We start from the raw sequence: 16,892 nt of genomic DNA on the forward strand, positions 1-16,892 counted from the left end.
TGGTCCCCAGAGGTTTCAGGATTTCCATTCTTGGATGTTTTCAAACCTCATTTGAGCAAAGACGTAGATTTATTGTTGGCAGCAGTCCTGCTGCAATAGGGAACTGAACTGGAGACCTCTGGAGGCCCCTTCAACCAGTTCTAAATACAATTCAAGACCAACTTTTGCTTGGAAAAAGCTATACAGAGATTGGAATCTATCAGTAGACAGCTTGCAACTGCCTTTGTTTCTCCCACACTGTGGTTCAGCCTTTAATTATCTCTGAACAGACCTGCTCATGGCTGTAGTTTAAAATATCAGTAGCTACACGTGATTTGTAAGTGCCTTTAGAACACATAATGATATAACTTGTCTGGGAAGTTGAACAAGAGACCTCCAGAGGTGTCTTCCTACCAAAATGACACTGTGCACCTGGGCTTTTACTTTTTATGTTAGCACTAATGTAATAAGAAATAGACCTATAAATTCTACAGCTGATCCACAACAAATTTTAAAATTCAGCATTGCTGTCCCCAAAATTTTCTGTAACCTGGTAGGCTCTCACCCGTCTGCAAGTGAAATTCATGTCTTTGTGGCCCTTTGAGGTAAAAGGTTTTCCTTTGTTTTAGTGGGAACTCTGCTCCTGGATTTGCAGACAGGAACCTGCAGTAGGGTGGCACTTTGCTAGGAGATGGGAAGGGCCATTCCCTGTGCTCCAGGGAGGGGACAGAGCTGAGGGGGACCCGTGGCTCCGTGGGTGAGCACAGGCTGAGGCTCAGCCCTGTGGACAGAAGAGCCCACTCAGCTCTTCCATGGAGGGACAGCACCTCTCCTGCCCCCATCCCAGCCTGAGGGTGCCAAGCCATGGGGAATCATCATTCCTGTGGCAGGATGAGAGGTGCTGCAGGTGGAGAGGCTGGGAGGGAGCTCTTCCATGCATTTGCCTTCCTCGCTTCCTGCCACATTGCTGGTTCATCGATTGCTTTTGCCAGAAGATCCATCGCTCCCTCTGCCCTCTCCCCTTGCTTTGCTGCAGCCACAGCTCCATCCTGCTCTGCTGGGAGGGAATCAGGGTCACTTTGCCTCTTGTTTTAATGTTTATTTCCTTTCTTTTTTCCTTTGCTTGTCCTGGCTGTGGCTTTTCTCGGGGTCTGGGTACAGATGGATCTTTGTGATACTGACAGCGATGAGGAGATTCTGGAGAGGATCCTGGAGCTCCCGCTTCAGAAGAACCACAGCAAGAAGTTATTCAGCATCCCTGAAGTGACTGAGGATGAGGATGAAGATGAAGATGAGAAGGGTGTTACAGAAGAAAAGTCAGACCCTCAAGACTCGTTGGAAACACAGACCTACCATTCAGGAAGAACAGAGAAACCACCCAACAGCAAGGAGCCATTTCTGAAGGAAGATGGGAGTAGCACCTCTGTGGATGTGTATGCTCAGACTCCGCAGGGGGAGCACGGTGCTAAGGAGAGCAGAGCGGATGCTGACCGTGCAAATCCTGCCTTTAGCCAGCTGGCCTTCAGTCAAAAGAAGGCACACTGGAACTGGGGCTATCAGGAGAACGATCCAAAGTCTGGGAGTGGGACAAGTCCCTCTTGGGGCAAGAAGAAGGGAAATAATTATCGAGAGAAGATCCGGAGTCGGCCTGAGATAAGTAGGAAGAGACAGAGTGATCCAACAGAGCACTGCAGTCGTCTGCTGGGCAACTGCAGCCAGATGGGGAGCGGGTTATACAGAGCTCCCAGTCTCAGGGAGGAGCTGAATGTTGTCAGCAGTGCCGGTGGGAAGGAGGGGTTGGATTTGTACAGCCGGGCCAGACAAGGCACCTTACAGAAAAAAGCCCTAAGAGCAGTAGGAGCTGGGGGGGCAGAACCTGCTGTGATGGCAACGCACGGCCCCAGCCCCAGAAGCCTGGAAATAGACATCGAATATGACTCCGAAGATGATCAGGATTCAACCTGTGCATCCTCCCCAGAGAGCAGGCTGTGGCCAGAGAGGTCCCAGAGCTGCCAGGGAGACTGGAGTGATTGTTCCAGTCAGTCTGAGGTTGCCCACCCGGGTGGCAGAAGGGACCTGACCAGGCTAGAGATGATGGAAGAGCAGGGTATGGAGTGGGCCGGGCACCTACAGTTCTTCTGCCGGGAGAAGGAAGCCCCAAGGTGTGAGAGCAGTTCTGAGGAGCAGGGCTGGGAGCTGGACTGTAAGTCACCTGGCTGGAGAAGGAGGCTCGAACATTCTTCGAAGGGGATACGTAGCACCTCCTTGCACAGAAGGGTTGGGTGACTTTTGCTATTCTGGCTTTGAAGCAGCTTGCAGTGGTGCTGGCTTCCCTCTGCTTCCCTGGCCTGCCTGTATCTTGCTTTGTTCAGTGTTGTCCAGAGAAAGGACCCTCCTCTAGGATTGTCTGGAAGAATATCTAAGAGATTCTGTAGTTCTGTGCTGCTCCGTGGCTTTTCTTGTAGTAGCTGCTTCTGCTTTTCCTGCTCCCTGACCAAGTGTCACCGATGCAGTATTCCTTTTCACACTGGGTCTCCCTCCCCATGGCAGGAGGGTGTGAGATCCAAATGAAAATCCCTGGTGCAATAAGCTGATTGGTGAAATCTTTGTGTAGATGCTGACTGTAATGTTGCCTCCCCTTGAAATGCCCTTTCCTGCATCTTCACCCTCGCCAAGGGGTTCATCACTAGTGCCTGGCAGGGCGCCTGCCTGTCCTCAGTTCTGTTTTCCAGCTCCCTTGGTCTTTCCAGCTCTAGAGTGTCCCTGAAGAGGAATGTTGCATTTGGAGGCATTGCTCTTTGTGGAGTGCGTTTGGGCTGAGCGCTGTTCAGGGAGTTGGAAGTTAGAGGCTGTTACTAATTCTCTGGTGGTTCCAATTGCAGGCATCCAGTCACAAAGATTCCAAGGGCCCAGAGCCGCCTGGCACAGCCGCCTGGCAGGCTCCTAGCAGGAGACGGAGCAAGGGTGTAAGAAGAAGCCAAATGCAGAAACCTTTGTTCTCTAGTCCAGGTGAGCAGCTGCGGGGAGAGAGGTGGGCAGCAGGAGAGATGGAAGCTCCTGGAAATGGCTGGGGAGAGGCTGGCAGGCAGTGCCTGGGCCGTTCAGGGCTGGGGCAGGGGCAGGGCTGACATTCTCCCTGCTGTGTCCCCTCTGTGCACAGGCCCTCCAAGGAGCACTGCTCCCCAGAACTCTGGCAGAGATGACAGCGTTCGGATCTTCGTGGCTCTCTTTGACTACGATCCTGTCTCCATGTCCCCTAACCCTGATGCTGCAGAGGAGGAGCTCCCATTCAAGGAGGGGCAGATCCTGAAAGTAAGAACTTAGTGAACATCTCCTGCTCTGTGTTCCAGGGGCAGCATAAACCTTGGGAGGTCTGCACCTTCCTCATGAGGGAAGTAGAGGGGCAGATGCTGATATCTTCTCTGTGGTGACCTTATGGAATGGCTGGAGCTGTGTCAGGGAGGGTTAGATCAGATATCAGGGAAAGGTCAGAGGGTGCTGGCACTGCCCAGGCTCTGCAGGGAATGAGCATGGCCCCAAGGCTGCCAGAGCTCCAGGGGCGTTTGGACAGTGCTGCCAGGGATACACAGGGTGGGATTGTTGGGGTGTCTGTGCAGGGCCAGGAGCTGGGCTGGATGATCCTTGTGGGTCCCTTCCAGCTCAGGATATTCCATGATTCTTTCTCTGTGCAGCTCAGTCCCTGCAGCATTAACAGTCTATTTTCCCTTTGCAGGTTTGTGGAGACAAGGATGCTGATGGTTTTTATAGGGGGGAATGTGCTGGAAGGGAGGGATACATTCCATGCAACATGGTGTCAGAAGTCCCTGTGGAGAGCAGTGAGCTCAAGCAGCAGCTCCTAAAGCAGGGGTTCCTGCCTGCCAGCACGGAGAGCCCAGGTACTGTGTGTGTCTGTGTGTGCTCTGCCCCTGTGGAATGTTGGAAGCTCAGTCCTGCTGTTGCGTGTGGCCAGTGCAGCCACCAAATCCATCTGGAGGGCTGTCCCTGGATCTGCAGCCTGGTTTAGTGGCTGCTCCACAGCAGGGGGATCTGGCTGGGTGTGGGCGTTCCGAGCTCTCCGTTCATCCCTGACTCTGCTGCAGCTGCTGCAGCTGCTGCTGGGCTTGAGGTGTGTGAATTCAGCACAAAGTGAGGATGAGCCTCACTAGGGACAGGGAAACAGAAGCGTTTGAAGAGCAGCTGAAGTATGTGAGCAAAAGTTTTCACTCTGTTCTTTTCCTTGTTTTGAAAGCCTGTGACTGAGCTCTTGGCATCACCCTTCTCTTGGGTGAGAGAATCTGTGACTTGGGAATGGAGATGGGGAAGGGGGAGGAAAGGTGTGAGACAGCAAGGCAGGCAGACAGGAGTACACAAGGAGCTGGTGGTTGGGTTCCTTCTTACTCCCTGAACTATGTGCTCAGTGCTTTGTGCACTGCAGAGGCTTTCCTGTTCCTTCCCACTCACACCCAGAGAGGAGAGGGAGCAGCCCTGGGATGTGCAGCTCAGGCTGAGTCAGGCTCAGTGGCTGTGAGCTGCCCCTGCTGTGAATACTTGTGTTCCAGTGCCTGTCCCTTTTGTCTCCCACCTCTCATTCTGCACTCCTCTGTGCACCCTCTACTGCCAGTGCCAATTGTTGGATCTGCTCCACTTGTTAAAACACCACGATATTCCTGCTTTTGCTGCTCCCTGTTTCTCTGCCAGTTCAGCAGTGGAAAACTGCACAAGTGTTGGTCATGGCAAAGATAAACCTTGACATTGCCTGAGCTGGGAAAAAAACCCAAATCAACCTAAAAATAAAAAAATTCAAGGAAAAAAATAAGCAATCCAATTTGTTCCTATTTCCATGGAGGGAGACTCGGTATCCAGCTCTAACAGACCTTTGAGGTCCCTTCCCACCCAAACCATTCTATGATTCTGAGGGGCTGACAGTGCCCAGCTCCTAAATGTTGATCCCTGGAAAGTTGACCCTGAGGAGCACAGGGAATTTCACTGTGTGATTCCTTGAATGTGTTTGTCCTTTGGCCTCTCCCATGTCTGAGGAGATTTGAATAAGGTGCTTTTCATATCCATACTCTTTCTCCTGTGTATATGCCAGAGATGGCTGGATGCCTGTGGTGGCCTGTGTCCCTCTGAGGATACACAAGGCCCTCTCTGCCCTGCCCCACTGCCCAGTCTTGGAAAGGTAAAGGACTTCATTAATGACGGCTTTGAAAGTTTGGAGGAGGGTGGTGGTAGTCAGTAAGATGTGTGTGCATGGAGGGACTGTAGGTTTGGCACTGGTGGGGACACACCTCAAATCCTTGGGCCCCTCTTGGCAAGGACAGTGAGGGTCTGGAGCATGTTCAGGGAAGAGAACAGAGCTGGGAAGGGGCTGGAGCCCCAGGAGGGGCTGAGGGAGCTGGGAAGGGGCTCAGCCTGGAGAAAAGGAGGCTCAGGGGGCTCTTCTGGCTCTGCACAAGTCCCTGCCAGGAGGGGTAGTCAGGTGCAGGTTGGACCTGATGGTCTTCAAGGTCTTCTTGCAAGAGTAGTGATTCTCTGATTCCTTGATAGTCAGGCTGGCTGTATCTCTGCTGTTTTCCTGCTTCCATAAAACCCCTATCACAGCCTTGTAACTAAGGAAATGCCTTGGAGGGGTTGGTCTGGGCACTCTGCAGGTTCATTTGGGATTTCATCCAGTCCTGACCCTGCTCAGGTGCAGAAGCTTTAGCTAGAGACCTAGGATTTTTAAGGTGTTAATGGTACAAGGTTTTATTTTGTCCTTATGGTGCTGCTTCTGAAAGCTAAGGAGCAGCAAAGTCTGTCTGCTTTGAGCTGTGGAGTGTCTAAAAAGCAAAAGTATAGCATGGATTTCTCTGTGTATTTGGGATGTGGATCGTGCCTCATCTGAGTCCACATAGGAGGCCCGGAGGGCTTTGGCCACAGAAATCCTGTTGTCAGCCTCCCAGGGGAGGCATGTCATCTCCTCTGTCCCCTGTTCACTATTCAAGATGCTTCTCACTTTCCATTCACTGTCTGTTTCTCTTGTCTATTTATTTGCTTTTTTGGTGTTTTTATTAAGGAAATGGCACATTTTCTCCACCTCCACGCCGCCAAACCGTCCCTCCTCCAAAACCCAGACGCTCCAAGAAAGGTCTGTGTCACCCACTGCTTCCTCTTTGGTTTTTGTTGTAGGATTACAGGCTGCATTGAATTTTTACTACTTGCTTTCAGGACCCTCAGATGTTTGTACGACTGCTAGGAAGTGGAAAGAGAGCCCATCCCTGTGCTGGTGTTAAGTTTTTAACAACAGTGATGTCTTTTATAGTTTGGAGCTTGACTTCTGCTTCTTGTTACGTTCCTGAGTCCTGGTTACTGGTGTAGACTTTGAGTTGCATGAACAGTTTGCTTCTGTTGTTTGCTGTCTTGGTGTTCTTTTTACTGTTTGTCAGCTGTGTCATGTGGTCACTGTTGGAGATGAGCTCGTACTGATGAGGCATTTTCTTCCCCCAGCAGGGCTGGACAAACAGGAGTGCAAGTCTCAGCCCGGTGAGAATTGCTTTTACGGGGGAGTAGCTGATGCATGATTGAATTACAGATGTGTTTTGTGTTCAGTGGCCAGTGTGACACCCTGTGGTGCTGCTTCAGAGCACTGGAACGAAAGGTTTTAGTTGTTTTTGTTCAGTGGTGGGTGCAGAATGTTTTGGTTGAGCAGGGGGTGCACCTGTTGTGCTGTGGGAAGAGCAGGGCAATCTCTCACTCATCACGTGCTGTAGTCCCTATGATCCAAGGGGCACTGAGAGGGTGCTCCCTCTGCTGAGGTGCGTAATCTGTTGATATCCAGAGAGGCAATTTGCAAACCCTTTGCCAGCCCATCCAGTGCTGACCCAAAGCAGGGTTAAAATCCACGAGTGTGTGTTTTCTGTAGCACCAGACTTGGCTTTTGTAAGCTCAGGGCAGGTCTGTAGGTGATGAGTCAGAGCAAGAAGGAGATTGTGGATGGCAAGGCCTGAACTTCCCTGTGTGCTGGTCCCTGGACCTTGGAGGACAAATTTTGTAGCTTAATAACAGAACATTGTGTAGTGGGAGGAGAAATGTCCTTTCAAGACACTGTAAAGAGACAGCTGTCCTCTGTGTGTGTATGTGTGTGTGTGTGGAAATAGGAAATGTAAAGTAAAACATTCCTGTATGTTTAGACAGAGCACCAGGATGAGGGGATGTGGGATGTCCCCACTTTTGTGCTTATGAGATGATGAAGCAGATCAGAAAACTGTTTTACCAAATGCCTCTAAAGTCTCTCTCCACTCAGTTTCCCCCAGTATTCTTTTTGCTCAGACCACTACAAAAATGGTGAAGGAGTTGCTGTGATTTGGGATTTTGTCCTAATCCCAGGATTTTGTCCTTTGTGATTACCATCTAAGAACATTTTGTTTTTCTCCTGCAGGGCAGAAACATAAAGACATTGAAGCAGAGCTGCTGACTCCTCGCAGGATGGTGGCTGCTTTTGACTACAACCCTAAGGAGAGCTCTCCAAACACGGATGTGGAGGTAACCATCAGCTGCTCCCCCCTTTTCAGAGGTTTCTTCTTCCTATCTCTTTTTTCCTTCTCTCCCAAGACACTCAGCACTTTGGTCCAACCAGAGTATCAGTGAAACTGTGTGAGTACTCATGGTGTCCTTTAGTGATCAGACAGGACTGAGTAAATCTGGGGTGGGAGGAAGCAGCTCCTACTGGTAGCAACTGATCCAGGAAACACTCTGGTAAAAGGAAAAACCTGCTTAAGGGTTTGAAAGCACTATTGACACTTAATTTGAGCATGACTTTTGTGTTAAATATCTGTGTAGATCCTTGTTCAAGCAAAAAGATTTAGCTCCAGTTTAATGGACTAGTTTGCATTGTTTTCAAGCAATTCCTATATACAGAATCATGGAATGGGTTGGGTTGGAAGAGACCTTAAAGCTCATCTCATCTCATCCTACCCCCTGCCATGAGCAGGGACACCTTCCACTAGACTGGGTTGCTCCAAGCCCCTTCCAACCAGGCCTTGGACACTTCCAGGGATAGGAAGGGATATAATCTAAACAAGGATGTATACAATCCAAAACAGTATTTTTGTGGATAAGTCTGTTCCAGGTAGAAAGGTGGCAGTGCAGAATCCTTTCTGCAAAAAGAGATGAACACATTCTCTGTTCCTCCAAGCTGTGTTAGCACTGAGCAAACAGAAACACGGGATTTGGATTCACATCCTTTCCCTTCATCCACAGAGTGTCTGGCCAACAGAGGGAATATTGCCTCCCAAACTGTGTCTGCTGCCCAGAGAGACACAGCTCAGGACTGCTTTAGGGATGGTGGGATATCTTGGGAGAGACACAACGTGAGCATGTGTCCAGCTGTCAGAACACTTCTGAACCCTTGTCACCGAGGAGATTGACTGTACTTCTTGCAGTGATTTCCTCTTGTAGAACTTCTGTGGACAAGAGCTCAAATTACTGAAACAAGCTGCTGCAGCTCTGTGGAGATGCTCCACAGGAGTGACCTGCAGCCTCAAGAGATGAGATCGAGGACTAGGGATATAAAATGATAAATATATTGGAAATAGATCCCTTCCAACTGACACTTGTAAAGTGACAGAGTGTCTTGAGTGGAACTCAGCCTGTTTGGAGCTTCCACTGGGCAGCTTTTTCCATTAAAAGAGACTGGTGACACCTTTATCTTTAGCCTTGTGCCCCAGGGAGCATGTGCTGGGGACAGAGGGTGTGACAGCAAAGTGTCACTGTGTGCTGTGCCCCTATTCTGTATCCAGGTTAAACCTCCCTGTTTGTATGCATTCCTGCTAGTGACTAATCCATGAGTGCAGCATACTGAACAGGCTCATCCAAGGGAGCAGGATTTGTAACTATATTTAAAGAAATTGAAGGTATTTCTGGTGCTTGCTGAGCTTGTCCTCAGTGCACCTTTCCAGAGCAGGTGGTAGGAACTGTTTTGAAACCTTATTAAAATTGGTTTAAAAATGGGGTTTGCTCTTGTCTTAATTTATTAAATGCTTCCCAGTGAATTCCATTATTTAGCAGTGAATTCCAGGGTTATCCATTTCAGTTTCCATCCCACATCCTGGTCCTGCAAGATTAAAACAGTGGGCTTCCTCCCTTGGAGTGAGATTGGACAAGAAGGCAAGGGGAGTCTGTGTTCCTAGAGAGAAATTCCAGGCAGTGCTTCTGCTGTGACCTCTGTTCTGTGTCTCTGCAGGCTGAACTGACCTTCAGTGCCGGGGACGTTATCACTGTCTTTGGGTCCATGGATGATGATGGATTCTATTATGTAAGTGCAGGGCTTGGGAAGGTCCTGTGGTTACACTGGAAATTGAGTTCATGGAGTGGCAGGGAAGCAGAAATCAGGGAACAAAGTATTCTGCTTTTGGGAAAAAAATAAACCCCTTTCTACTTAGTTCAGGGCAGCCTGTTTCTGGTGCTCATTTCTCCTAAAATCCAATATTACAGAATCTTGGAATGGTTTGGGGAAGGGACCTTAAAGCTCATCCTGTTCCACCCCCTCCCATGGGCAGGGACACCTTTCACCATCCCAGGCTGCTCCAAACCCCATCCAGCCAGGCCCTGGGCACTGCCAGGGATCCAGGGGCAGCCCCAGCTGCTCTGGGCACCTGTGCCAGGGACTCGACACGCTCACAGCCAGCAGTTCCTTCCCAGTATCCCCTCTATCCCTGCCCTCTGGCAGTAGGAAGCTATTTTCCCTTGTCCTGTCTCTCTGTCCCTTGTGCAAAGTCCCTCTCCAGCTCTCCTGGAGCTTCTTTAGGCCCTGGAAGGGGCTCTGAGGTCTCCCCTGGAACCATTTCTCCTCCAGGTGAACACCCTGAGGTATCCCAGCCTGGCATCAGAGCAGAGAGGCTCCAGCCCTGGGAGCATCTCCGTGGCCTTTAAATGTCCCAATGGTTCTGAGTTTATTTTTTGGCATCAGTTGCCTGCCAGTTTCCCAAAGCTTTGCCTGTGTTTTTCCATGCACACACCAGCTGAACCAGCACCTGCTCAGAGCTAGCATTTCACCAGGCACTTTGGACACTTGAGCCAGAGGCTGGAATGGTGATCCAAGTAAGCAGACACATTCCTGGGGCTGTTCCTGCCCTCCAGCTGTGTGCCAAACTTGAGCCTTGGCCCTTGGATCATCCACCTCTTCCTGGATGGGAAACAGTCACACATCAGACTTGAGGTTGTGCTCCAGGTTAAGTCTGAGGGCATCACTGAGAATGTTTTGTTTGATCCTTTTACAGTGTTGGACAAACAGCATTGCTGGGGTGGGTTTTGTCTCACCCAACCTCCTCCTGTTGAACTGTAGAAATACAGAAATGCAGCTCTGGGCCTCTGTGGTCATGGATGCAATGCCTACAGGACATTGTACCAGTACTGCCTCATTCTTAGAGGCATCAGTCAATACCAAGGCAAATCAAAGGCCTCTGGGGCACCTGTGGCACAGTCATATTCCATTATGGTAGTGGAGATTTTGAGTTTGTAGGAATCACCTTTGTCACAACTTGCTGTCATCTCTTCTTCCTTTACTCTCTTCTGTGCTTCTGTGCTCTGAATTGTTCCACAACTAAGCAAGGATGTGAGTTATAGAATTTTCTGTGGATCCTCTCTATGTGGGTGTGTTCTGGACTTGTCTCAACCCACAGCCCAACCTTCTCTGCAGGGCACTGCACCTCGAGTTGTTATTTATTTCTCCAGGAAAGCTGATGTGAAAATTGAATGTTGATCTGATCTTGTAGGGAGAGCTGAACCAACAAAGAGGGCTTGTCCCATCCAACTTCCTGGAAGCTGTCCCTTTGGATGGAGACATGGCCAAGGAATTCCACTCCAAAGATAAAGAAGCTTCTCCGCTGAGTGCTGAGAGCCAGGTGAGATGTGTGACTGCATGGCACTGCCCTCCAGGCTGCAGCGTGTCTGGAGCCTGGGCATTGCATGGCATGCAACACCCATCAGATCACTGCTGCATGCAGCCCGTTCATCCCAAGAAGTGCTGGGAGCTCTTCCCAAGGATATACTTGTAGTGCAGAAAGTGGCAGAAAAACAACACATTTGGGGATTAGAATAAACAAACCAAAACATCACAAAGAGGAGGATCCAAGAAGTTCTGATCACAGCCAGGCCCAAAACACTCACGCTTACCAGCTCAGAGCAACTGCTTTACCGCTGTTTCTGTTGGTGGAATATTTTTCCATCAGTAACATGCTATTTCTGTCAAAGACTGATTGTAAAGCGCCTTCAGAAAGTGTTTGATTCTAATTGATTTCATGTATTTATTTCTGCCTGTGTTATGCACCCGGGACGGTTCTTTTCTTCAGAGAATGAGGAAGAGAAGAGTCCAGTGATAGATATGAATGATACATAGAGAGAGCAACCATGTAAGTGTGTGAGACCCTCAACCTCCCACCCAGCCCAGTACCTCAAAGGCTCCTCCATCTGGAGTTGGTTCCTTTTCTTGCTTATGGTTTGACAGGCTGGTTTAGGGCTGTGGTGGCAAATCTGCCTTCAGGTCTGATGTCAGACCTTTCACTGCCACCTGGGTTCTGTGGTAAAGACAAACCATTCAGCACATCAAGTGCAGTTGGTTGGAACAATTATCTGGTGGTTTTGGGGACCAGGATGGGACTGTGCTGGATATTCAGGTTTGGGAAGGACCTGCTTTGTAATTCAGCTTGGTTTTTCTGTTCACATCTACAACCAAAGCGTCATTTGGCCTTTGCAAGATCCTCCTCAGTCTGAGCACACTTCATATTCAGCCTGGGGTTTTTTCCTTCTGGATTTTGCTCCTTCCTGAGAATAGTTGTGAAAAACCCCTGCCCACCATCCATTTTATTATTATTAAGAAAATAGTAACATTTAGTCCCTAAAACCAACCTTGTGTGGATAGTTGTTCTGGGGCTGGGTGGGTGAGACCCCTGGTTTTGGGGTCCAGTGGAAGCAGTGTTTGTTTTCCTTAGTTTCAGATGTTTGTTTTCCAGAAATTGTGTTGATCAGTAACACCTGAGAGAGCACTAAAACCACCCCTTAAAACTGGTATCACTCTTGTGCTTATCACTAATAACGTGTATGAGGATTTTGACAGAGCAGTTTTTCCTTTGTTTCTCTTAGAGAAGAAACCCCAATTTTAGTATGATTTTTCTCTTACCACATGAATCTGTGAGCTGGTTCTGTTGCTTTCCTGCCTCATAGAGACCTCTGAGAAGAGGAGAAATTGTGGAGGTACTTCAGGCCTGTCCTGAAGCTGTTCCACCTTTACCCAAAAAGTGTTTTCCAATGGTGCATGGACCGAGCCTGCACTGCTCTGGCTGCACAGGGGCATTTACATCCCTCCCACATCACACCCTGAGCATTGGTGAGCCCCTTCTGCTGCTAGCCCAGTGCTTTTGGGCATTTTATCCAAGGACTCTTTGTTACACAAATCATAAACGGTTTCTGGAGCAGAACTAGGGGATTCTTTCTTTTGCTCCCTGCTATGAGAGTGGGCTCCATGTTAGCGCTCACCTGGCTTTCTTTTTCTCTTTGCCTCCATAAATCTTGCATTTCTGGCTGCAGATGTTTCAGCTGGATTTATTCGGGTTTACTCCCAGACTTGTCTTTCTGCCCCTCTGCATCTGCTGGATGCTGAGCACCCTTGCAGGACTCCCAGTTCCTCTTCTTACCATGGCCACTGTTGAGAAGCCTCAGGGCTTAGCCAGTCTCTGTAATCTTCTGGAGGTCTTGCAGGGCACTTGTTCTTACGAAATTTGGTTTTGTTAATGTCCTGCCTTGTGTCCTGGAGCACACTGAGAGCCCAGCAGGCTCCATGGCTGAGGCATCATCAGTACCTGTCTCCATCCATGCTTTCAGGAGCTGCTTCACTTACTTAGCCATGGAGCAGCATCTTTCACCATGTCCTTAGTGGGTCTTTTGTGCTGTCCTGTTCTTAGCCCAATGTTCAGACATTTCTGGAGTTCTTAGCTAAGGAAGGGTCTGGGTTAAGGTACAAAATTTAAATCCACTGGAAACTTCCTAAGTAGAACTTCACCTGCATAGAGGGGAGAAGGCCAGGTTCTCTGGCTGAGGTTTATGTTGGTGTGATCTCCTTCTGCAGCTCTAACTTGTGCTTTTGTCTTTTGTTTTCTCTCTTTCCCACATAGCTAAATCCAGATGGATCTGTTGATCAGAGCAACTCCTCTCCATCTCCTCTGCCAGCACCTTCCTGCCTTGTCCCAGGCAAGCAGTGTCCAGAGCAGGCATCGCTGGCCCTCCTCACCTGCACTGGTGCACCTGGGCAGAGTAAAAAGAAGAGAGGCTTCTTCTTCAAAGGGAAAAACCTCTTCAAAAAACTTGGGTCCCATAAGAAAAACTAACAAGGGGTTTATTCCATCCGGGCTGCCCACACAGCCCCAGAGACTGAGTTCAGGAGAAGCCCTCTGCAATAAAATGATTATTTTCATAGGGAAGAAGTATGTGTTGAATAGAGAAAACCCTGAAGGGTGTAGGAGCTGAGAGCCCCTGGAGAAAAAGTGGCTCTGGGGTGTGAGGGCTCAGCTCTGGGATCCAGCATGTCCTACTCCATGTAGCCCTCAGTGTACTGGTTCCCTGTAAATATTTTAATTTAAGGATTATATTCTGGCTGTAAGTTAGCTAACTGGCTTTTCCCAGCAAAACCCCAGCCCCTTAGGAGAGATCCCTTGTATTCCACACCCTGGTATTTCTCTGCTCCAAAGGAGGTTGTGTCAACTCCTTCACCTGCTGCAAAGAAAATCTGCACTTTTCTGTTCCTGTGACTCCCCTTCGCTGTTTCTGGGCTGATGAGTGAGTTCTTATTTGTACTGTAACCCTGTAAATACGCAGCTGTGCCTCGGAGCATCCCACACTGCCTCAGTCAGCTTCCAGCACGAGGATCCCGGAGAGGAAGGAGCGATGCCCTGGTGGGGGTCAGTTCTTCAGCGTGGGGGTGAGCTGCTGCCAGCTGCTCCTGCCTGGTTCACCTTGATCACACACTGGCTGGGGACTCCGCCTTATTATTTATTTATCAATTTATTTATCAATTGATTTATTTATCTACCTATTTATTTATTTATTTGTCTGTCTGCCTCTCTCCACGGTTCTGTTCAGCTGTGTCTGAGCTGCTCCTGAGCCAGGGGGAGAGCAGGGCTGGGGCTGGGCAGCTCTCACTGTTTCTGTTGATGTGTTCCTGCAGTTGAGACTCAGCCTGTCCAAGCACAGAGGGGTTTCTATGCCATGGTTTCTGTCCTTCCCCGTGTTTCTTTCTCTGCATGTTCCAATGGGTCCTTGTTCTGAGCAGGGCAGTTCTGTGAGCTCCGTGAGTGGTGCCAGCACAGTGGCCATGAGTGGTGGTGGTATGGTATGTTTTTATTTAATATCAAATTTTATTATAATAAAGTCTATTTTCACAAAAATACATTTTCCTTAAAAAAGCCAAAGATTCAGTGATGGTTCTTCAGGGGGTGGGGAAATGGTAGCAGCCACCTGCACCTTGAGGATGTTGTGCACGTTGTGTGTCCCCTTCTCAGAGGGACAGCTGTGGCTGTGGATGCCCAGGGGTGGGGTGAGGGCAGGGGCTGAGGTGGCCACCAGGGAGGGCTGTGGGCATTGGGCTGCCCAGGGTGCCTGGGCTGGCCCCCTGCACTCCCAGCTCCATTGAGAGAAATATTCCGTGAGGATCTTGGTACCACAGTAAGGCACCGTGTCCTGTGGTGGATGGGAGTCAGGGCAAGGACAGACCAAAGACTGTGGATGATGTGCTGCAGCTCTGCTGGAGTTTCCGTGGCTTTTGGAGCAGCCTCAGTGATGAAACACATCAGCAACCCAGAGCCTTATCTTCAGCCTGTCCTCTCGTGGAGGAAGTCGTTGCTGTTTTAACTGAATTTACCAACTGGAGTTTCTTAAGTGAATTGTTGAAGGTCTTTTGAAAGAAACTGTCATTGGTTTTATCAGTTCCTCAGGGGATGAACTGAAGAATAAAACCTTTAGGAAGAAAAGCAGCTGCTGGAATATTCTGGGGTGTGTCCAGAGCCAGAGGCCCCCTGAAGGCAGTGCCTGCCTGGCTCCCTCGCTGCTGGTGCTTCCATCCTCCCTGGCCATCTGAGCCCCTGGGACCAAAAGGTGTGTGTTGTGTCTCTAACTCCTGTAAATTTCTCTGTGATAGACCCAGACCCATCATTCAGCAAAGTCTCCCTAGTTCAGCTGGTTCCCCAACACCAGACAGGCTGGACAGCAAAGCTTCAAAGAAGTCTCCATGAAAAAGATTTAACAGCTTCAAGCTGTTAGAGCTAAACCTGAAAGGCTACAAGAAACAAAAAAGGTAAAATAAAGATATAATCCAGATGTTCTCCTCTGCTTCTAATCACTGTGCCACAGCCCAGGTGTGGATGGCACCTCTCTGCTTGGAGGAGCTGCTGGTGGCATCAATATTTTCCTGTTTCAGTTCTCCAGATGAGCAGCGGGTGGTCTCTGAGTGCGAGGGCTTGGTGCTTGTGTTGGTGCTCACCAGAAGGCTCAGCCAGGCCCGTGGCCTTTCCCATTCACCCTGATCTGGGAGAAGGGTCACAGTCTCCAGGGAAAGTAAACATTCAAGAGACAAAGCATCTCACAAGCCCCCACTTCCATGGTTTCTGAAGCAGTTGGAGAACAATTTTTTTTAATTTTTTTTTTTTTTTGAGAGCAGTTTGGTGTGGTGTTTCTCAGAGGTTGATGTAGGAGTTCATGTCCCAGCAACAAAGGGGCTCATGGGCATCCTGGGCAGTGTCCTGGTGACACCGAGCTGCGTGTTGGGGTCACACACTGGAGGGCAGGGATGGGGCATCCATGGAAAGGACCCGGACAGGCTGGAGAGGTGGAGAGGTGCAAAACTCATGACACTTAACAAGGCCAAGGAAAAGGTCCTACATGGAGCTGGGGCAATGGCAAGCCCAAGTACAGGCTGGGAAGAGGATGGATGGATGGATGGATGGATGATGGATGGATGGATGGATGGATGGATGGATGGATGGATGATGGATGGATGGATGGATGATGGATGGATGGATGATGGATGGATGATGGATGATGGATGGATGGATGGATGGATGGATGGATGGATGGATGGATGGATGGATGATGGATGGATGGATGATTGATGGATGGATGGATGGATGATGGATAGATGGATGGATGGATGGATGATGGATGGATGGATGATTGATGGATGGATGGATGGATGGATGGATGGATGGATGGATGGATGGATGGATGATGGATGGATGGATGATTGATGGATGGATGGATGGATGATGGAGGATGGATGGATGGATGATGGATGGATGGATGGATGGATGATGGATGGATGGATGGATGATGGATGATGGATGGATGGATGATGGATGATGGATGGATGGATGGATGGATGATGGATGGATGGATGATGGATGGATGGATGGATGGATGGAAGTACTGAGGGATGGATGATGGATGGATGGATGGATGGATGATGGAGGATGGATGGATGGATGATGGATGGATGGATGGATGGAAGTACTGAGGGATGGATGATGGATGGATGGATGGATGGATGATGGTTGGATGGATGGATGATGGATGATGGATGGATGGATGATGGATGATGGATGGATGGATGGATGGATGATGGATGGATGGATGATGGATGGATGATGGATGGATGATGGATGATGGATGGATGGATGGATGATGGATGGATGGATGATGGATGGATGATGGATGGATGGATGGATGGATGATGGATGGATGGATGATGGATGGATGATGGATGGATGGATGGATGGATGGATGGATGGATGGATGGATGGATGGATGGATGATGGATGGAGGATGGATAGATGGATGATGGATGGATGGATGGATGGATGGATGGATGGATGGATGGATGGATGGATGATGGA

The 16,892-nt window shown here is 49.3% G+C and overlaps 1 protein-coding gene across 5 annotated transcripts in view; it reads left to right on the plus strand.

Annotated features, from left to right (window-relative positions):
• TSPOAP1 (TSPO associated protein 1) overlaps window positions 1-14,411 on the plus strand; it is a 36,133-nt gene extending 21,722 nt beyond the window's left edge. For 2 of the 5 annotated variants that reach the window (XM_058854051.1, XM_058854048.1), the window contains 10 exons: window positions 1,141-2,256; window positions 2,862-2,988; window positions 3,140-3,291; window positions 3,713-3,875; window positions 6,035-6,106; window positions 6,469-6,501; window positions 7,397-7,500; window positions 9,200-9,271; window positions 10,731-10,859; window positions 13,125-14,411. In XM_058854051.1, coding sequence (XP_058710034.1) covers window positions 1,141-2,256; window positions 2,862-2,988; window positions 3,140-3,291; window positions 3,713-3,875; window positions 6,035-6,106; window positions 6,469-6,501; window positions 7,397-7,500; window positions 9,200-9,271; window positions 10,731-10,859; window positions 13,125-13,337 — 2,181 coding nt within the window. In that variant the 3' untranslated portion in view covers window positions 13,338-14,411. Of the gene's footprint in view, window positions 1-1,140; window positions 2,257-2,861; window positions 2,989-3,139; window positions 3,292-3,712; window positions 3,876-6,034; window positions 6,107-6,186; window positions 6,247-6,465; window positions 6,502-7,396; window positions 7,501-9,199; window positions 9,272-10,730; window positions 10,860-13,124 lie in introns of all 5 variants that reach the window. The other 3 variants (XM_058854049.1, XM_058854047.1, XM_058854050.1) reach the window with 3 other exon arrangements.
• Window positions 14,412-16,892: the final 2,481 nt, after the last annotated feature.

The sequence above is a fragment of the Poecile atricapillus genome, chromosome 21 (assembly GCF_030490865.1).
Source record: "Poecile atricapillus isolate bPoeAtr1 chromosome 21, bPoeAtr1.hap1, whole genome shotgun sequence".
NCBI classification, from domain to species: domain Eukaryota; kingdom Metazoa; phylum Chordata; class Aves; order Passeriformes; family Paridae; genus Poecile; species Poecile atricapillus.